Below are 22,557 nucleotides of genomic sequence, written 5' to 3'. Positions count from 1 at the left end.
TAGTTTTGTGGACATTTTATTAAAACACACCCATCAATTTACTAAACTTATTTTCATTTATGCTGTAGGGAAGACGGATCCTATCCCAGCAATACTGAGTGTAAGGCAGTTACTGCTCCTGGATGGGGCGCCATTCCACCGTAAGGTACACTCACGCATTCACCCCCACGTACATTTGGGAGGAAATCAAAATGAATGGTTTATATTTGGCTCATGTGAGGACCCCGATCACACACTTTTTTTTATTATGGTGGGACACCCTGGCATTTCTTCATTATTATTCATACAAGGAAAGCACAATGTTTCAAAACTGTCCTCCAGCTGGAATAGTAGCAAAGTCAACTTGGACCCTGTATCGTTGTCAGATCTTAGAAAAAGTGATGACACTGTCTTGTCAGTTTGACACATTTTTTGCAATAGGATGCCATTTTATGTGATAGCCTTACTTAAGTCTGACACGTTTGTTTAAAACAAAAACAAAAAACCTTCCCTCCTTTATTGGCAGCTAGGAGTGCCTCTGCTTTATAGTTGACATTGATACAGTAACGGTATGTTCAACTGGTACAGTTATTCTGTCTTTTATATGGTATGTAAAAGAAATTGATTTCACATTATTACCTTATTCAGACTGTTATATGTCTACAGTAATTCTAATAACTTAAAAGTGTGGAAAAAAATGTTTCATTCCAACATTTACAAAGTTAGAAGAAAGCACAAAATATATGTAATTTTCATAATCAGAACTGTACACATCAACTTAAAGTGTTGTGATTGTTTCCATCTCATCTTAATAAAAATCATCAAGTTCATACCAAATGTACAGGAAGGCCTAAACTGAAATGCAAGACAAAGTACTACCCCAATTCTAACAAAAATTGTGACACGATAGGAAATGCTAATGAAAACAAAAAGAATTGATTTGTATATTTATTTTGACGAGATATTTCAAGTGTTATCTTAACGGCTGCATTGTTTTTTGAAGATGTGTTTATTCCGAATCTGATGCCAGCAACACATTCCAAAAAAAGTTGGGATGGGGTAGTTTATGACTAAGAACAATGTGACAAGTTCAAATACAGCAACAAGGTGACATCAAACAGGTGAATACTTCGGTAAACACTTGTCAGTCAACGCTATGTGCTGCTGCATCCACAGCTGACTTCTCTGGGCTTGGTCTTATCTAAGATGGCAAGTTGCACAGTGGAATGTGCTTTGTGGACTGGCAAATCAACATTTCAAGTATTTTTTTAGAAGAAATATATTGTTGTGTTCTCCAGGTTAGTGACGAAAATGACCATCTAAGCTGTTATCAGCATCAGGTCCAAATGCCAGCGTATGTCATTGTATGGGTTGTGTCAGTGTCCAGGGCATGGACACTTTGCACATCTGTGAGGCCACCATTAATGCAGATGTACAAATCTTGGAGCAACGTATGCTGCTATCCAGACACTGTCTTTTCCAGGGATGTCTCTACATTTTCCAGCAGGACAATGGCAAAACTCATTCTGCCCAAATTAAAATGCCCAGCTATGATTGAGAAAGTGTGGCACATTATAAAGTGCAAATTACAGCAGCAAAGGCCCCATACAGTGGCACAGCTAAGGACCTGCATTATGGATATGGGGGGACATTCCTATGTTAAACTTGACAAACTTGTGCCTTCAGTGCCAAAATGCTTAATAGGTTTTGTTAAAAAATGGTGATGTTACACAGTGGTATACACTTGGCCATCCCAGACTTTTTGTGGTATGAATTTATATCCCCCCCCCCAAACAATTAAATTCACAGGATAAAACATCAAATAATGTGGTGATTAGTATTTTCAATATAACGCAGGGTGAACAGAATTTACATATTACTCCTGTTTATTTTTATTATCATTTTCCATACTGTCCCAGTGTTATTGGAATTGAAGACAATGTGTACACCGGTAATGACAAGGCATATTGCCATGCCAGTGCAATAGTATGGGCTGTACCCAGTCCATTGGGTGTTATGTGGGCGCAGGGAAGAGCTAAAAGCAGTGGTGACAGCATCGGCGTAAAGGCAGGTCTAGGCTTCATACGGCACCGCGAGGTCCCTTCAAACCAGCAGGATGGGGGGCTGCTGTGTAGATTTTGGGCCACTAGAGGGTGCTGTAGCCTGCTGTCACTGAAGCAAACACAGGCAATCACTGGCCACAGAAGAGATTCCAAAGCTGGAACTGAAGTGACCAAAAGAAAGGAGTTTAAAGTCAGTCGAGTGTAAAATTGGGAGGACTTTGTTATTTCTGTATTCCATTCCCATTATTATTTATTTAATACTAGCTGTGTAAGCCTGTGCTGTAAAAAGCCCAGGGTCCTAGAAGTTGTTGAAATCTTCAGAAAAAAAATTGAAATGTAGAGATGTCAGGTATTGAAATGAACTACTCTGGGCATCTCTCTCCTGGGAGGATTCGTTTTGCCGACGTGCTCACATTGCTTGTGTGTTATCGGCGGGATTAAAAGTAAAATGGATGCCGTTCTGCTGATGTTAGTGGCTGAGCGACTTTTTCTTTCTTCTGAGGTTTCGTTTTGCTGACGTGATGGCCCCACTTGTGTTATGAGCAGCTAAGCGAGTTTTCGGTTTCCTCGGAGGAAGAGCCTTTACCCCAACTCCACCTCTCACTTCTGGGCCGGACAGACACGCACACTTCCACGTGTAGACGTTTATATATAAGAAGACTCTTTTACTTGGTACTGTTGGTACTTGCATTTATTCAGAATTGAGGGGGTGCTCAGTAGCAGCTCCTGTCCTCCACACAATTTCTTCATAACTGTAGACTATGCTCTGCTTTATCTTTTAAACTGGATTTGGTAATGAACAGTAATTTTACACTGTGATGCAATATAAATTGTGTTTGTATGTTTTTTTTTTTTTTTAATAATATTACTTACTTGTAGGCGGCTAACCCTGGATGCTGCTTGGAGGATTTTGTGCGCTGGTATTCACCACGGGATTATGTTGAAGAAGAAGTGTTTGGTGATGATGGCAAAGCAGTTACCAGAGGTGAACTGAGTGCTAGAATGAAGATACCAGGGAACATGTGGGTAGAGGCCTGGGAAACGGCCAAGCCGTCCCCTGCACGTAGACAAAGAAGGCTTTTTGATGACACTAGGGAGGCAGAAAAGGTATGAGCAATCAGTGCAAGCGCAAGTACACTCTTGATTGTATTTACCGAATCTATGTGTGTTAATCTTTTACATATCTTAAAGAGTGACACTTAAGGACTTGCTAAACCAGAACTGTATTTTGGTGTGACGTAGATTAGTAGTCCATTATTTTTCATCTTCATCCTCAGCAGCACAGCCATGTTGTTATAATAAGGGTTCAGTACTCGGCAGACTGCTGGAAATACAGGTTATTGTAAAGGTATTCAGACTCTGAGTAAATTACAAATGATAAAGTAAATTGTTTGTTTCATTGTGTATTTTAAGCAATGACACATGTTTAAGAAGTAAATTTTAAAAGGCAAAGGTGAAACTTGCTGGTTGCAGGAGTATGTAAATTTAATATGCTCTTCTAGCTTTTAAGTTTTCAAAATTAAAAGAGGTTTCTTTAATTATGATAAAAAATACCTTAACTTTGACCATAGACTGTGCACCACACAAGTCACTGTTACATTTTTGGGTCAAAACCTCAAGAAATTGTTTAGGAATTATTGGTCACATTGTGAATATAAAAGAAAGGATTTGAAAAACAACACTAAAGAACATTTTAAAAGATATAGCCATCAAATGCACATTTCAAAAACAGTACAGAACGATATCTTTGAGTTTTAATCACACTTTGAGAACCGTTAGCTAACCAAAGGCTCTAAATTTGTGTGCGAATATCGGTGCGTCTGTGCATATTTATACCCAAATCTGTCCAGAGTTGATTCTTGCCTTAAATGTAATGTTCTTAGGATAGTTTGTTTTCCTTCAAAAGTCCTATAAATGGAGTACCTTGGCTATAAAATGGGTGAATTCTTAATACTTTGAATGTTTTTTTAAACCAGTACATTACAAGTATATAACTGGTTCTGCTTGATTACTTACGTTAATTGAACAGTTTGAAGTCGTTCTGATTTCTTGAACTGCAGCTTGGTGTATCTCCTTCCTTACTGACAGCTCAAATTCTTTGATTATCCAGACATTCTGTAGCTGTCTGTATTCAAATTGTGATTGATTGCTATTTACATATCCAGTAGTTCTGGGAGCTAGTCAGCTGTTTGCACTTCTCGGATGTTTTTAGTTTAGGTGACATTTTTCTTTTGCAAGAACAACTCAAACGTGAGTAGTAAAAGGACGACGGAGTTATGGGGAAATTTGAGGCAAATGAAGGCAAAACAAAAAAAAATGTAAAGTAGGTGCCTGTTTTGTAAAGAGACGTTGCTTATTTTTATTATTGTCATTTAATTGTTTAACAAATCAGTGATTGATAAGTAAATATATACTTGTCTTGTTTTGTCTTAAGGTGTTACATTATTTAGCTGTTCAGAAACCTGCTGACCTTACACAACATTTGCTGCCTTGCATCATCCATGCTGCCATTCTTAAAGTGAAGGAGGAAGGTACACTTTTTATAATACATTGTTGGTTGTGTGAAAATTTGCTAGGTTTTATCACTGTCTCTTAATTATGTTTTACTTATGTTTTCCAAGTTACAACATGAAGTGTATATTTGCAAATGCTAAGCTGTCCTTGTGTGTGAAGGACATGTTCTTGATGGGACTGTTTGCACAAGTACACAAACAGGGACTGCGTTTAGTCAAACAGGTTTTTATCTGTTTGGAGGCCCTAAGCAAGTTTCTCTCTTATGATAATAAGCCACACTTAGCAGTCTGCATATATATATATATATATATATATATATATATATATATATATATATACATATATATATATATATATATATATATATATATATATACATATATTTGCATTTATTACATCCACTTATGTGTAAAGATCCAAATAGTACATCTGAGTTTTGTGTTTTTTTTTTTTAGAAGTAGATCAGTAGTGCCATTTTATTTGATTTATTAGAGTGAATTTTTAGGACGCTGCGGTTTGGAAAATTTTATTTTGCATTCATGCTCTATAAAGCTGTTGTGAGACATTTCATCATCTGTCGTGAAGCTTAATAAAAACTATCCTGTGGCTGGCAAACTGCAGTTCTGCCTTAGAAAATAATTAAAAGCTGAACTGTAAACAAGTTAGATTAGTACAAAAACATTTGAAATGATTCCTGTATTATTATACTAGTATCTCACTATTTCTAAACACTTCTAATTCAGTATCACATTTTTAAAGGCTTGCTATTTTCTGACTGTATAAAACAGGCTTGAGGTATTTAACATTTCATAAATTTACTCAGTTAGCCGTAGCTAAATAAAAGCTTAACAAGGTGACATAAAAGAGGAACCGTCTGATGATAAACCGCCAGTGTGAGAGAAAAACATCAGAAGCTACTGCTGTTAATCATTCTCACCTTTTTAATAAACGTGTTTCAGCATGCAGGTTTAATTTATTCTAACAATTTAGTGTGCCTAAGTTAATTGTATCTGTTGACTTTTATTTCATGGCAGTGAATTGAGGCTCAGATTGTCTGGGTAACCTTCCTTAAATTCCCATGCCTAATCTACATTAGAATTTCAAAAAAGAGATTTGTGAAAGAAAAGCAGCAAAGGAAAGTGACAAAGTTATAGAGGAAGACGCATTACACAGCTGATGAACATGCTAAGAGTAACAGTGGCCTTGGATAAATCAAGAAAACAGGACTGACAAAAGATAGTATATGTGAATATTTAAGAGAAACTGTTTTGAAGAAATACATTACAGTTACTGTATATGAGCAATATTCAAATGGTTATGGTAGACTATAATTGAGTACTTCTGTCCACCTCATTCCAGGATGACACACTTTTACCCGACTCGGCACATTGCTGTGTTTACCAGTCCAGCAGGTTTCCCTGGAGTTGTGTTGTTCACACTTGCTAAGACAAACATGGCGGTTTCTCTCTTATCCTAGGTGTTCAAAGAGAAACAACTAACAGTCTCTTCCTTTATTTTTTGACATTTTTTGAATATTGCTTTAAATAGAAAATGCTGGTTTTTTTTAAAATAAATGCTGTTCCAAAAATGTTATCAGGAACATGTCTAGCAAATTATTTCTTTGTGTCTGAAATTAAAAGTAAAGAATTTCCTGTGCAATGGCAGCCATAATCATTTTAAACTTATTTTGAAATATTTGTTTTAATGTCGGAGCAATTTTGAATACAAAACATCCATCTAACAAAACAATATTTATGTCATTTAAATAAATGTTTTTGAAGTTACTCTGTGAAAGGTTCCATTTTACACACACACACACACATATGTGCACACATACACATGATCAAAATTAGAGAACAATTTAAGGTAACACTTGCTTTTTCTGAAGTATTGTTAGTCTTCATTGCTCAAAATTTGAAGGAATATTAGCTGCGTTCACTGTTCTGCTAGCATCTTTTACAAAATAATGCAGGCACTACAACAAAAAAACTTTACTTTGTGGAAACCACAAATGATGAAAATTAGAGAACAGTAACCATTGTAGCAGAGAAGAAGATTACAACTAAAATATTTGGAGGGCTACAGCTTACAGTAATTAGTAGGAAGTATAGAGGCCCTTGCTTTGAATAAGTTTAGTACATCTGCAATCGCAGGACATTACTAGTTTCTCACGCTGTTCTGGCTTCATCCTGGTCTACTCTTCTTCCAGCCATCACTTTGTCACCAAGGATTTTCCAAAGATTCTCGATCTGGACTCTGGGCTGGCCATTTAATTATTTCAATGTTGTTAGCTTCAAGGAACTGCTTTACCCGTTTTGCAGTGTGACAGGGGACATTGTCTTGCATGAAAATTGCAGGCTGATCGGGAGATGCTTGTAGGGAAGGAACCGCATGTTGCTGAAGGAGGTTCTGATAACCTGCCATGTAGTTAGATAAGAGACCCAACTCCTGCTGCAGAAAACATCCTCCAAACCACGACGCTTCCTCCTCCAAATTTAACTGACTTTTTTTATGCACTTTGGGTTCAGTCTTTCTGCAGTTTGATGCCAAATATAATGTTTCCCATTTGATCCAAATAAACTCTGGATCGCTTCTCCTCTGTCTACACAACATGCCCCTCAGCAAAGGTTAGTCTGCCTTTTGATTCTTACTGCTCATGAGAGGCTTGGTCAGGGCAGAGTGGGCTTTCAGTCCAAATTGTCTTAAGTGGTGTGCGGCTGTATGCTGAGACACAACCTTAACCTTTTCAGCACTGAGCTGGTGAGCAATTCCAGCTGCAATGTTGAACCGATTCCCCATTGAGAGTCTCTGCATTATTTGTCTTCCATGGACGACCAGTATTTCTGGGGTCTTGAATGAATTAGTGTCATTGTAAAGCTGAAGTATTCTAGAAATTACAGACTCGGAATGACCAGCATCTCTTGCAGAGGTTCAGTCACTTTAGAGTGGCTTGCTATTTTGCAAAGTAATTTTAGGAGTGCTGCCAGATAAACAGGGCTTGTCAGAAAATTAAAGAAATTAGCACCAGGTACCAGATTAACACCTAAAACTGGGAGGAATCTGAGAGTGTTCTCTAATTTGGATAAGAGTTCTTCTTCAAATTTCTCATTTAGTATCTAATTTGCCTCATTGAGCTCCAATCCCCAGTTTGAATTTTTTATTTAAAACCTAATAAACAGAAGGCACAGACACCTTTGTAACCTCACCACAATTCTCTTGATTACTTAAGTTAAAATCATTGCCTCAGATTTATTGTTTTGTGTGTTATGAATATCATACATATTGCAGAATTTAGGACATCCCTGACAGTTAAACTTTACTGTAAAATCTTTTTTAGTAATATAAACATTTTTTTTCAGAATATCATGTATATCACTTTTCTTTTGTTTTCTTAGAATCTGTGGAAAATATTGCATCTGTTAGGAAAGAAATTCAACAAATAGTTTCTCACGCATGCAAGCTTTTACGACATTCTAATTCAGATTACAAGAAACTAGAAGTAAGTGAGTTAGATCTTCTGTTTTAAAGCCAAGATGTCTTTCTAAACTTGATTTATTCACAGCAGCAGTCTTACCTTTTTAAAAACATTTTCTTTCATAGGAAATCATAAATGAGATCATGGCCGTGGAAACTGTCATTGCTAGGGCACGATCATTAAAAGCAAAATTTGGTATTGGCAAATGTGAAGAGCAAGATGACAAAGAAGAGCTTGAAAAGTAAGGAACACATTTTGTGTTTTTGTGTTGTTTTCCTTTTGTTACTTTTCAGCAACTGAAATTACTTTGAACAAACCTAAAAGCCAGTGTGTGTTATTGTTGTTGTTAAATACTTTTGTATTTACTGTTATTTATTTCCTGCATTACTGTACTCATTTTTTGAAATGATTGTTATAAATATAAACAGTACATATACCTGATAAAATCGGTAAGGCCAGCAAGACAGCACAGTGGTCAGCACTGCTGCCTCACAGCTTCAAGAAACGGGCTTTGAGTCCAGAATGGCGGCTGTCTGTGTGCAGTTTGCACGTTTTCTGGTGTTTTTAGGTCCCCCCCCACCCCAGGCTCTCTACTCTTATTTAGACCTGCAGTAGCGGTGAATTCAGCACAATCCATTGGCGTAGTACGATCATGTGCAAGTGTGTCAGGGAATATTATTCTGAGATAAACTCATGAGAAAGAAATAAGATGTCAGTTAATTAACTGTAATATTAAAGCATCCCACTTTATGCTTTTCCCCAAAAGAGACAACTAATTATATTGTTCATCCATTTTCTAAACCCTTTGTGTAATAGAGTGGGAAGTCAGAGTTTGCATAATTGAATGAGAAATATACTAGTGTTTTTAACTATAACATCTAACATTTTACAGTACCTTTAAAATGATCTAGTCCCAAATACTTTTTACATATTAAAGAGTCATTTTTGATGTGTTACATTTGAGAAGTTTAGTATTTATAAGTTAAACACTTTTCTTTATGTGACTCCTCCCAAAAAGTATGGCTAGATAACAGAATTTTTAAAAGTAGTTAATGTCACGATTTTTACAGTATTTGTGGCAGCTGTTACAATTGGTGATCTTTTTGAATGAGTCAGTATTATTTTTGTACATTGTGATGATGAAATACTTGCCTATTATTCTTTGTTTGGATTTATGTCTGGAACAGCAGCAGAAAGCAAAGTAAGGTGTTATCGTGAAATTGTGATGGCATTTAGGCCAGGGCTCTGACTTAGTGCAGATCCTGCTTTGGTCGACTGCTCCATCTTTTCCCATTGTTTCTGCCTTGTTCGCCTTTTTTTATAACTATGTGTGGAGAAAGTAAAAAGGAAAAGAAAACATACAGCAGGTCTGTAAATATTAAAAATACTTTAAGATAAAATAAATTGTAATTCAACTGGCAGCTTAAGACCGTATTTCTCTGCCAATTTTTATACCTTGGCGTTCTTCCATTGTGACAAAGTTAGGATTTAATGATGGCAGATGCAGTTGTGACACACGATCAGAGGATACTCTTGAATTTTTATCATTGAAAGCATCCAAGTTTTTTTATTATTATTATTATTTTTATTGGTCAACGATCATTACTGTTGTCTTAATATTGTGTGTTCAGAAATAAGTGTGTGGCGTGGTTAAGTTAAATCATGGTCTAATATAGTAAGAACAAAAAAAGACAGAAGACTCATCTGAAGGACGGTAACAACTTGTGCCTTACTGTCAGTTCAGGTTTAGGGACTTCTACCAAACACGGCTGAAATGAAGCATTTGCCACAATAAGGGATTCCAGCTACCCTGGGCATAATCTGTTCTGTCTTTTAAGGTTGAGCAGTTAATGTAGTGTCATAAGTTAGAGTGACGTGTACAAAAAGGCAAGAGAACTAGCATTACAAGTCGGTGATGCTTGGGTTGTGCGCTGCTGGCATACTCCCTTGAACTTGGCAGATCGATAGTCCGAGACCGAGATGAGCTCAGGCGAGTGAGTTCACAAAACGGTGCATAGTGGATTTTGTTATTCAATAGAGCTCTCAAATCAAATAAAGTACAGTGCAGAATCTTCATGAAAAGATAAATATACAGTATAATCCATAATAAAATCCAGTGCCATGGTTGAAGTTAAAAGTCACATATAAATCAATAATTTATCCAAAGATAAGTCTGAGTTAAAAGCACAATCAGGATCTGCCCATTAAAACTATCATGAGCCACAGTGCTCCAGTCTTGGACTGGCGTGGTCCTCTGCACACAATTCCTTGTCCACAGAGAAGTACGGTCACCCCTTCAGTCTGACTCGTGTTCCTGCCACCATCGTCTGGCCTTCAGCGGGAAATCTTGTCATTCCTATTCCCTTCTCCCTGGGTGGTTGGATGTTCTTTTCCGTAATCGGTCAGCAGAAGCGACAATGTTCCATGAGAGCCAGCCACTTGTTCCCCTCAGGACCACTTCCTAACCACTTGCCTCCACACTGTTGCACCGGCTTAGCCGTGACCTTGCCTCTCTTTATTTACCTTTCTTTCCTTCCTTTTCACCTCAGGACTCTTTTGTTTTTTTGTCCCTCCCATATCTCATTCTTTCTTTCGTGTCCTGTCTCTGTCACCTTAGACCCCTTTATGCGCATCTGGGTGCAGGTGTCTTAATTGTAAACCTCAGAGTGCTAACAACGAAATTATTTGAGTTGTGCATCTCAGCACATGAATGCATGTCCCCCAATCTCCTCATCAACGCCCCACACTATGGCGCACACCTGCACCCGCCAGGAGCTCGAGCGCACCGTTTTTATCTAAAACCAGCGTACTACTATGAGCCCCTTACTCCCTTTACCACAACACCTCACAGCACGCTGAACGTTAAATAAATGGCAAGTATTATCATAGCTGTGCTCAGTGTTGTACGTTTTATTTCTGTATTGTAAATTGACTCCAGATTGGCCCGATGTGACCGTGTGTGTGTGTGTGTGTGTGTGTGTGTGTGCACCCAGCAGTGAGCTCTTCATGTCAGGCTGGGTGGGATTCAGCTCCATGTGACCCCAAAATTGAATTTAGCAGGTTAAGTAAATGGATGGATGGGCTACATGAGGTAAATTGTCTCTTGCTATTACAAACTTTAATCTTGTAGATAATTAAGGTGGATGGAATCTGCGGTCATTTAAGACAAGACCCTCGTGTTTTCCAGATAATGATTGTATTTTTTTTCTTTTTTGTTAGGTTTGTAATCTCACTACTGGAAGAACCAGAGGTCACTGTAATCGGAGCAGGGAGAGGGCCGGCTGGAAGGATTATCCATAAATTATTTGTAAATGCTCAAAGGGTATAAACATTTTTTTTTTAATTTGAACTGTATTTTTATATTTATAAAATGATGTCCAGATTGGTGATTCCAGATCTTGCCCTCTAGTTTCAAACTGTAAAGTAGTAGTGCGTCTCCAAAGAATGTTTTAATTTCTAGTCCAAATACTGCAGTATTCTTCTTTTCTATTTAGTAGAGAGATATGCGGTAGCCTTTGTCTGGCGTACTCAGTCAGGTGACAGACAACAATCTCAAGCACTCCAAACCCTTTGCTTTATTTATTGTCAGGTTATAATTGTGCAGACATATTTTATGATACTGCGGCAGTCTGATATACTGTAGGTGTAGTTTTAGGCCGTGATGCCTCATTTTTAACATACTTTCTACAATTCTTTGCAGCTTCCCAATTTAAAACATAACGCACATTTTAAAATATAATATCCACATTTTCATATTGACAATATGCCTGTTGTAAATTATTTAATTTCCCAGCTAACCAGATGTTACAGCTGTGCCAGCATGAACAAAAATGCATGACTGATTGTGATTGTCAATAATAAAAGAGGAAAGGCGGCATCACAAACTACACTGAGCGTCACTCTCGGTCTAAGACAGGGACCTCAAACTCCAGACCCGGAGGGCCGCTGTGGCTGCAGGTTTTCATTCTAAGGTGAAACATTTTGGAATTAAATGTAGCTGGTGGTCTCTCCCTGTACAGCTGGGGAACCGTAGCAAATGTCGGCTCAACAGTGTGGCTTTCCATACTGGACAACAAACACCCGTCAGGCTTTATGTATTAGATTTGCTGTTTTTATGTGTAATACGCATGTTACACTGAACTTCTTTTACCACGTATACCCCCCAAACTGGGATTAGACCATGTGAGCTTATGTGCTAGAGACTGAACCAATTTACTTGTTATAATTTTACGACGACTACCTACATTAAGAAGAGCACTTTTCATGTTGCCCTGTTGATCATCACATCACGACGTGTTGTTTTCTACATTCGTCCCCATAGCATGTCCTCCGTCTCTGCCTCTTCTAATAAGCCTCCCATGAAGGTCATTCAGTGTGGAAAGTTGCAAGCAAGTTGACTTCAGCCAAGCAATATTTATAAAATCGTAACAAGTTACATATATAAAATATTTTTTCCAGGCAAATAAACAGGCTGCACAGAAGCATAAGATGACTTGTTATTTGCCTCTTGGTGTCTTCCTGAAACTGTAACTCAAATCAGAATAGTTAATCCACGCTAAAAGTGCATCAATCTATTTTACTCACTTCAGTAGAAATAAATTCAGCTCGATTCACAAAATATTTGTTGCAAGGAACCAAGAGTAGAAGCAGACAGTTGTGTGGATGACTAAACAGGACTCGAGTGTCTGGAGCCTTCATCAGTGCGGATTGGTTGCGTTGGTCTTTTGTGTGTCCATGAGGCTGTTGATGTCTGCAGGATCCACAGAAGGCCTCACACTTTGGGATCTGCCTGATGCCTACAAGCTGCAGGTCTTCTCAGAGGACTATGGGAGATGTCCTGCATGTACGCCTGCTCTCTGGTCAGATCCAGGGGTATCGGACTATATTCTAGAACTACTGAGATGATTCAGCCGCTTCTTGTATATTTTTGTCATTTTGTTTTAGCCATTGGCTGCAAAACATGTTAACTTTGTGTCCATTGCTATGCTTTTTGACAGCCGCTCCTTAGGAAATTTTCTAGATGTACAAAATAGTTGAATTACTTGGCTCGTCTTTGCCTTTAAGTGAGCTGACCCTCAGATTGTCACAGCCAGTTCTGACTACTCTGAAGATGAAGAGTTTAAATTATCCACTTTAAAACCATCTGCTTTGAGGAGGTCACTAGTACAAGCATTGATACCCTGAATGGACAAGCTGCTCACTGTCTGCGTCTGCCTGTCACTGAGCGGCCTGTGTCTTTTTATTTGTTCATAATTGCCAGAGATCACAGAAGTTGTATTTCCTGGCAGTTTTCAGTTTTTAGGCTTGTGACAAAACAACTTCTAATTTATGTCGGGTTAGCTAGTGGGCAGTCAGGTGTACATTTTAAAAGACGTTTGCAGAAGGGTGCTGATAGTTGAGTGTGATACCTCCATCGAAACAGAATGCTGTTCTGGAATCATTCCAGGCTTCATTATCTGCTCGCTGTGTCCCTCCGCCTGCCATGCAGCCTCTCGGGTTCTGCACGTACTTTGTCATCTGGCTAATAGAGACAAAGCTAACCCTTCTCAGAATTTGGGACCTTTTGTAGCTGACATGACATTTGCTATGAAGGACTCTGGTGCAATCTCACATCATACCAGCAAATTCTTTAGAATGATGACAGCTCTTGTAAGCTTGTTCGCTGCACATAATAACGAAAATAATAAAAATTCAGTTTCTCACTGAGGATGCATGTGCCAGTAAATTGAAGAGTAGCATAAACCTTGAGGCAACACTTGCGTTATACTTTGTATGTCCATCTTCACTAAGCAGAAATATTTTTAAATAGCTGGGGAATTTCAAAGTAAACAAAGTAGGTGGGGAAAAAAAATGCGTAATAGTTTATTACAAAACAGATGAGTAAGAATGTTGAGTTTGCTGGGAGCATACAGGACATCACAGCCATAATCCGGTCAGCCTGCCAGGCTCATTTGGCTGCCATAGCTGAGAAGTCCCAGTTATCTCCGTCACATTCTATATACAAAGTTCCAACCCAACTAAAAGACTGAGGTAGCTTAGTTAGGATTGCGTGAAGATTTGCTTCTTGAATGCACTCCCTTTAAGTTCCTTGGATGTCACAGACACAAATATTCAACAGTAAAGGCCAAACTGTCAGTAGGAGACCAACAGATGGAAATGTGCACCCCATATTGCCCGTCTCGTCGGCGACCTCACCAGGAGTTGCTATTTAGTAATATAAGGGGCATTGCAGGGTAATGCTAACCCAAAAACACCTCACATGTACTTCATAACAGGCGGCCCAGAACAAAACACTTGAATATTAGAGAAAAATGGCACTTGACATAACGTTCAATGCTGCTTTAACTTCTTCAATCAAACAGTTGTAAATGCAAACGAGACCCTGTGCAGGCTTCTGGTCTGTGGCTGAGGTTCATCTCTGTTCAGGTAACTTGGTTTGAAGAAAACGTCCATAATAATGTCCAACAAGACAGCACTAAGATGGAGAGTCAGTGAGCCAGCATGAATAAACGGAGCGACTCCATACTGTAGCCCTTCTTGGCTTCAACCAGAATATGCAGCAAGTTCTTGGCTCTGTGAACGATTCTGTGCTCGACGTTCAGCTCCGTCCCATTTTCTAGTCTGTCTCTAACCCCGTCCTTAGTTTCACAGCTCATATTATCTCTCAGTATTGTTCTGAGTGGATAAAGGCAAGTTAAATCTAAGTGCTAATATTTAAATATAGCGCAAAGTCGCATATGCATTTAAGCCATAAATCCCACCTCTTTACTAATCATTATTTCTATTTACAGCTTCTGTTTAAAGCCAATATTTTACTGTCACTCTGTGGTGGGGTGAGTGAGTAAGTGAAAGGAATACTTAATATGGCAGGGGTAACGAGGCACGGGATTTGTTTTATGTCAATTTTCTATTGAAGTCGCATGTTCGTTCTTTTGAATGAGCCCACCTTCAGCACTGAATGCTCAGGCTGAGCACAAACGACTGTCATTGAAAGGCAGGAGGGCTCAAATCCCCTCAAAATTCAGCAGTGAAACCCTTGGGATGGTGCAGCAGATGTCTTTCAAAACATGTGACTGGTTTTGAGGCGGGTGCCATTGAGTGATTGATCTTTTCTCCATTATTAGACGTTACCTGTTGTCTTTGTAGTTTTAGTAGTCTCCACAAGTCTATTTCTAAAAGTAGAATGAACTAGTTGCCCACCTTAAAATCAAATCAGATTGTAGGTGTCACATTCAGTCAAACACGTAATGCAAACTCGAGTGAAATGCTTCATTCAAGAGGTGCTCAGTTGCACTGCAGGTCTTCATGCCATTCCGATACAGCAGGTCCACAATCCAACATGCTAACTGAAGTTTGTTCAGGCAGACGTCTGGGATCAGCAGGATGATTCGTTCGTTCGTTCATTCATTCGAATATTAGTACAAAGTGAGATTCACTTCTGTTCCCAACTTAATAAACCAAACTCATGATGACGTACAGTAACTTCTCTCCCTAGGCATGTAGTGGTAGCACAGACAGACGCCTTCAGCATTTCAATGTTTTAGTGTTAATGTCGTCCCTTTTAACCAGAAGGCTCGTAAACCACTTGTCAAGTTATTTGCCATCGTTTTCAATGATTCTGTTCACTCCTAAGTATTTTAGCAGCAAACGGCTTAGTAAACGTCTGCATGCAGCAGTTATTGAGCGTTTTCAGCCAAATTCTTGTTCCTTTGACATGGATGGTAACGCACATAACGCACTGCTAAAAGAAAACAAAAGAGTGCTTTGGCAGCCATTTTACTGGACATCAGTGCCTCTTTCTGATGAATCCGCTTACTGAAACTAGGAAAAAAAAAAGAAAATGGCGGTGTTGTCGCGTACACACATGTACTTCAGTCTTCTTGTGAGAGCTGGTGAGGGACAGATTAAGGTTACGTAGTTTGCAATAAAGTGACAAGAATTCAAATAAAAGTTGTAGGTATACATAATCCGGTTGAAGTGTAGTACAGACGTTTAAACAAATGGTAGCACAGTGGTATTATTGAGAGGGCTGAACTGAGAATTATTATCTGTATACTTCAAATGTGTCCGTGATAATTCTCGGCTGTCACTTTGCACTGGCTGCTGCGCCACCAGGTCACACGGTTTAAAAATATCTTTAACAAATAACTGGATTAACACAAAGCAAATAACTTTATTAATACGTTGGTTACTGAACTGCACACAGCAAACTCGTTTTCTGCTTGGCTGTGTGATCGAGCCCTGATAATGATCTGCATACGAGTCTCTTGCTTTACACCCAGCACTGCTGCGATGACCACTGGCTCCCAGTGACGTCACAACTGTACCCTCGGCACATGCAGGATGACATTGGACGTTCAGTTCTTTTGAGCTCATTACCACTGTGCTTGAAAACCCTGTTCCTCGCCGTTACTGGACGAGCGCTTAAGGCCCTTGCATGACATCGGTCGCCCCAACAAGCAGCAGGTAACACAGTGGTTCTGTTTATGTACTTATTTATTTGTACGTAGCACTATTTGTACTCTTATGTGGTTAACAACACACGTGTGTAATCCTAGAATTTTTTGGGCTGCTGCCTAGAGTCCACAATTGTTCTCTTGACTCCTTTTGCAGCAGGGCAGGTTGCACCCAACATGTGTGCACACAACACTGACGGCACTGTGACCGCTAGCATTAAAAGTATTAAAGTCCTGGAAGACATTCTGGAAACACAACCATCACCACACAACCTACAAAATGAAAAAGATGACAGTCACACTTTCTCTGCAAGACTCTTGTTTTGGAAACACTGGCAATAATGCTTGAAAAAGGCTTGCGAAATGCAAAACAAGCAACACTCGAGTAAGAATCGGCCCTTCCTCATTCCTCCTCTCCAGTAGCCGAACTCGCCATGAGATGTAAAAGTTCATCCTGTGTTTTTAAAAGTGAAAGAACATTCCAGAGTTACGGAGTCGGGCCACACGCAGGCAGCCTTCAGGTTCTTCTGATCGTCTTCACTCACTCTGTGACAGAAGGCAGTTAAGACGGGCTGACTGCTCGGCTCTCCATTTGCCATGACAGCAGCAGATCTTTGCTTCAAAAATTCATTTAAACTTGACAGTAACAAGCCAGAGGCCGTAATAAATTGAATAATAATCAGTCTTTTTGCAATCACAAGCCACAATCCTTTCAGAGAAGTCTGTGAGTAAAGACACAGGAGCTCCCGTTACTGTACATCACGTCATTTCAAGTCACACTTGACGTGTTTTTTTCGTGTATTTTTATACCTTTGGCTGACATCTACAGAATGGTAAGTGTGCTCTCAAACACTCAAAACGATTTTCATGAAGTTGACTGCTTTGCATCAGGTCTGGTCAGTTTTGATTCTGGGCTATCTGTGGCTGTCTTTCTGATTGACTATGCAGAGAAACCTCCAAGGTGTCTCCATTTATTAAACTTAACAGAATCTCCTGAATGTTCTCTAACCTCACCATCTTCTCTCCTTCCTAATGATGCTTCTTTCTCACCCTTTACAAGCTGGCTGAATCTACTGACGAGGTAACAACCAGCTTTTGTCCTCACCTTCGCATCTTATTATGTCGCATGTACCAAATTTGCTACTAGGGTCATGAGGATTTCAGCAGATATGAAGGCTGGTAAATGCCAGTCTAGACGAGTGCATTTAGAAAGTGTTAAGTGCCAGAAAATTACATTTTCGTGCACAGCGCAGTCTCTTTGACATTTCTGAAGATCTGCGGCATTGAATGCCATTTTCTTGCTGTAAACCTCACTGAACAATTGACTGCTTATTGTGTGCCTTGGGAATCGTGGGACTTTCCACCACACAGGAGCTGTAGAATTGCTTTAAAATAATTTGAAATCCATGGTGGATGAATGGCGAAGGCACGAGTTAAGTGGGTCAGGTTTTTTATGTTAGAAATGGGCCTATTTATTTAAAGAGAAACTTTTATCACTAGAGTCCTGTCAGATTTCAGTTGCAGACCATAAAAACTGTGGGTTGCAGGTCATCGCAGGGTCCACTTTAAAAATCTGAAATGCAGCTTCTGACAGACCCTAAGAGCACTGGTCCTGGTTATTCTACTGTTTGCTTTGAACGTTGTCATGTTCTAAAAAATCAGACCACCGAGCTTCAAGGGCACAGACTTCAAATGGACTTCTGTCAGCGTACTGAGCCTGACCCACCATAAGCAGTGTGACGGATCACAAGGCTTGAGGTTTCGTTTCCACCCCACCGCCTGCATGGACTTCCTCTCCAGACACATAACCAGTTTATCGAAGTGTGTGAGGTGCCCTTGAGCGTGAAGGTGCATTTTTCTGTCGTTGCATTCTTTTGGTATTTGCACTGTTAACGGTTTCTTTTGCCATTTAGTTTTATAAAATGTACCTTTTGCTTTTTAACCCATAGTATGAAACTCTTATGTTTTTTGTGACAGTTCCATGTTTCACGTAGTACTTGTCTTTATTTCAAAGGCAGCAGTAATGACCCCTTTAGATGATGAACCTGGGAAGCTTGGATCTGCAGAAGAGCGCAAGCCAAACCTCGCAAGCAATTCGGAGTTTCCATCTCCAGCGGGTCGAGAAGTAATCCTGCGTGCTGTGGTCTCCAGGCCAGCCCCCTACTCCCGGCCTCTCCCTCAGCGCATGTTCTGTGTCTTGATGAAGGACGATTTCAGACTGGCCGGAGCGTTCGCTGCAGACACTTCCTTTTTTTAAGGTTTTGTATTCTTGAAACCAATCGGTAATCATGTTTTACAAACTGTAAGATGTTTGACTCGATACCCTTGGCTTTGTTACGTATACCTGTAAAATTCAAATCCATGTTCAAAGAGCTCGGAATGAGCACACAAAGGCAATCAGGAATGTTGATTTGACGCTCGGTTTGTTTTCTTGCTTTCATGCAGTGAAAGGCTTGCACTTTAATAGCAGAAGAGGAGTTCGCTCTGCTTATCAAATGGAATCGTAACAACTTACTTGACCTGCTGCTTTGTGCGTCTTCTGCGTGCGTCTCTGCCCAGTTTTAGAAAGCCTGGCGACGTATCGGTTATTGAAAGGTGCCAGCTGTGCATATGCCATGCATGCATGTATGTTGAGTACGGCAATTCCAAATGTAGTATTAAATGTCCGAGCAAAAGAAGCCATTCATGTTAAATAGTTTATATTAATGTAAAGAGTGAACCAAAAAATAATTATGAATAAAGTTTGTAGACATTTTATAAGGCTCGTCGGCAAAGGAATAAGGAGCTGAAGAAGAAATGTTGTTTAGCAGATGGAACTGTCAGCAGAAATGTTAATTTATTTATAAGTGACTTTTAATGTTTCATTTTATGAGGTAAATAAAAGCATTCCTTCCCTAAGACAAAGATTGTACTGTTAATGTGTCTGTTTTTTCTTTTTTTGGATTTGGATCTTAACTTGCGTACCCAAACGGCATTCAGGCAGCATTTTCACAAATTCTAAACTTGATGGAAACTGATGCAAGCGGCAACGTCCGCTGCTCCTCCATTACAGAGGACAGTCGAGCAGGCTGGGCGCTCGGCGTCCCCACCGTCTGACTCCTCTGAACTGTGCGCAGGTCGTTATGAATGCTGCCAGATGAGTTAAGCCACACTCTGCATTTATTATCCTTGAGAGCTATCAACTTGTGAAAGCAGTTATTGCATATTTTTCAGTGTGTTACATTAATTCCAGACACTAAGGAACAAAGAATTTTGTGGCTGCGGCTGAAAATAAAGCTGTTAAATCAAAATGTGTGTAATTTGCCACTTTTTATTGCATCTTAGAGCTTAATCAGTGTGCATCATGTACAGAAGTAAAGTGGCAGTCTGGAGAGGAGGAGAATTTCTCAAGGTAAGGTTCAGCTTGATATAATTACACTCCAATCTCTCAAATGCTGTTCTCTGTTAAAAAAGAAATAAATAAGGCAGCGCTGAGAGCTGTCAAGGGAACATCTTTACTCGGTTAGGCACTTAATTAAAAAAAAAGGTAAAAACGGCTTTCAATTAATATTTACGTACAGTTGTACTGACCAGCAGGCCCAGGTTTGGTCATCCCTCCTCAATGATCTCCTGGACAGTAGGACTGATAACTTCATCATTGTTACTAATTTGCATGTTTATAGAATTACTCATAACTATTTATATTACTTTACTGCTTAGAAACATCAATACAGACACGCTGACCAAGGACGACCCCGTAGCCATCACTGCCTGAGAGCGCATTTAACAAATTCCAGGACTGTTCTGGTCAAGTCGCAGGGTCCAAGCATCATCTTAACCAGTGTGGAGAAAAGCTGTTAGGAAATGTGGTAGACTTGGCCTTGACTGAGCTAAACCTTTACCAGATACAAGAATGGGCACATGAGATCTTAATGGCTTTGTGATCTGGTCAGCTAGAATGGGGAGGTGACCACTAATAATTATAAAAGAAATCTGCACCACCCTCTCTGATGGCTTCTTCTCCTTGTTAGAAACATTGATATAACAAACTGTAATGGTGATGGCCAAAACATTTCAAATAACGGACCTAAGGAAACAGTCACTGCTTCTCTTAACACTCCAAACTTCTTTAACGGTAATTTTCTGGTCAACTTGACCATCCAGGAAAGAATGGTAGAATTGTTGCTGCCATGAACTTGGAATGCCCCAGATCCTCCACCTAGTCATTGGAGTTATTAATAATATACCTTTTCATTAAATAATCCATCCCTTACAAAATGTCCTTATCCAGTTTGGAGCCTAACCTAGCACCCTCATGCCAGCCCCGTCCCAGTGCACTTGCACACTCGCACGTTCAGGGCCAGTTGGGAGTGGAATGCAGGCCTGTGCAGCTTAGGGGCTTCTGCCCCACCAAGCCAATCATTAGCGTATTGCACAAGTGACCGACTGACGAACCAGTTCAAGATGCCAGTGAAAAGGTTTGAACAGCGTGGAGAAGCTACTGTCCAGTAGAAATGAAAATGCTGCGTTCCCATGTAGGCTGAAGTGTCATCTGGTATGTAATTAAATAATAATAATAATTAATAATGCCTCTCAAATTCTGGCCTGCTTAAATTTCCTCTCACTGCAGCTTGTGTGCTGCTTTCTCTGCACAAACCCACAGCCAGGCAGTGACATTTCTGTTGTGCTAACATACTAATTGGATTACAACTCCAGCCGTTGTCTTATGTGAGGATAAATAAAGCCTAATTAAAATCACTATACAAGTATTTTTATTTAAAGTCTTGGAATTATTCATTTACTAGGAGCTCACTTGCAAGAAAACCAACACGCCTGGGTTGCCAAAATGAAAGAATGTGATTTTTAGCAGCCTGCATTCAGCTGCTTGTCGCCGCACACTACGTAAGTGTGAAAATGGCGTGTGAAGAGAGCGCTCTACTAGCCTTTCACTGATGATTTTTTCAGTATTTTTCATATTTAAAATAATATTTCTGTTTATATCATGCGAGTTAAGTGCAGGAAGCTAATAATAACTCTGGTGAGCAGTAGAACAAATAGTGCTGCCTGCACTGCCCTCCGTTTCCTTTCTGTCCTCTGATTAGCCTGATGAATAATTTATAAGCAAACGCACTTCAGCAAGGAGCTAATCGTGGGGGGCCTGGCAGAGCATCAGTCACTACCGTCAAGGCACACGCACCGCCATGCATCATTTTAGTTTTGTAAAAATATTTTGTTTGAGGCGTTACACAAAGTGTTCATAAATAGCCAGTGCCCCCCCCACCAGGACACCACTGCCAGCCAGTTTTGTTGTCTTTGAGTTTCTTTGAAATACTGTACAAGATTTATATAAATACACACACACACATTATATTTATATATATATATATATATATATATATAAATATATATATATATAAATATGTACGTATTTATTTATTATTATTTGGCAAGATTACACAATCTAATCCCATTCACTAAAAAAATCAAAAGCTTAAACTGAAACACCCAGGGTTGTGTTACTGAAATGAAATGGAAGATTAATGAATAAATGATGAAACTTTAAAGCGACGTACGGCTTCCCATACGCAACTGACTGCCTCCTTAAAGTGTGGAAATGACGAGGTTTACACAAAATAGAAGCGAGGAGTTTTCCTTTTTCCACAGATGATTTTTATTATAAATTTAAAACACAGCATTTGAAAATGAAGTAAGCTAGTGCAAACACTCCGGCTGGCCACTGCTCTTTTATTTCCAGCTGAATGTGTTGGTGTTTTGGTTGACTTGAACATCACATTTTGAGAATTAAAATACTAAAACAGGCAGGTTTGACATACGCCATTTCTTCCCAAGTTTGGATTTGATCAGAGTTACCTTGGACAGCACCTCCAGAGGAGGGCTCTCATTCAAACAGTCACTCCTTTTTCTTCACTAAAAACCTTGTGATATCAGAAGTAAATTTAGACGCAGCTACACTTCTCTTCATTTGACTTCTTTCTTTGGCTTGTTTAGCAGTCCTCTACAAAACAGGGCAAGAGAATAAACAAAAATAAAATAAGATCACAGACTACTCAGACGTTAGCACTCAGCTGAT

At 39.4% G+C, this 22,557-nt stretch overlaps 2 protein-coding genes across 3 annotated transcripts in view; one reads left to right on the top strand and one right to left on the bottom strand.

Moving 5' to 3' along the window:
• The window catches only part of rab3gap1 (RAB3 GTPase activating protein subunit 1), an 89,303-nt gene extending 69,910 nt beyond the window's left edge, over positions 1–19,393 (top strand). Inside the window, exons 19-25 of one of the 2 annotated variants that reach the window (XM_028806549.2) lie at positions 2,922–3,149; positions 4,477–4,573; positions 7,952–8,055; positions 8,157–8,272; positions 11,251–11,353; positions 17,548–17,568; positions 18,502–19,393. In XM_028806549.2, the coding sequence (XP_028662382.2) occupies positions 2,922–3,149; positions 4,477–4,573; positions 7,952–8,055; positions 8,157–8,272; positions 11,251–11,353; positions 17,548–17,568; positions 18,502–18,744 (912 nt within the window). In that variant the 3' untranslated portion in view covers positions 18,745–19,393. The remainder of the gene's footprint in view (positions 1–2,921; positions 3,150–4,476; positions 4,574–7,951; positions 8,056–8,156; positions 8,273–11,250; positions 11,354–17,547; positions 17,569–18,501) is intronic. The other variant, XM_028806550.2, reaches the window with a different exon arrangement.
• Positions 19,394–22,113: 2,720 nt separating this feature from the next.
• Positions 22,114–22,557, bottom strand: part of zranb3 (zinc finger, RAN-binding domain containing 3) — a 346,469-nt gene continuing 346,025 nt past the window's right edge. The window contains exon 21 of the mRNA XM_028806547.2: positions 22,114–22,482. Coding sequence (XP_028662380.2) covers positions 22,378–22,482 — 105 coding nt within the window. The 3' untranslated portion in view covers positions 22,114–22,377. The remainder of the gene's footprint in view (positions 22,483–22,557) is intronic.

Source organism: Erpetoichthys calabaricus, chromosome 8 (assembly GCF_900747795.2).
Source record: "Erpetoichthys calabaricus chromosome 8, fErpCal1.3, whole genome shotgun sequence".
Lineage (NCBI taxonomy): Eukaryota > Metazoa > Chordata > Cladistia > Polypteriformes > Polypteridae > Erpetoichthys > Erpetoichthys calabaricus.
The sequence above is the reverse complement of the archived record's forward strand: the minus strand, read 5'-3'. Positions and strand labels throughout refer to the sequence as shown.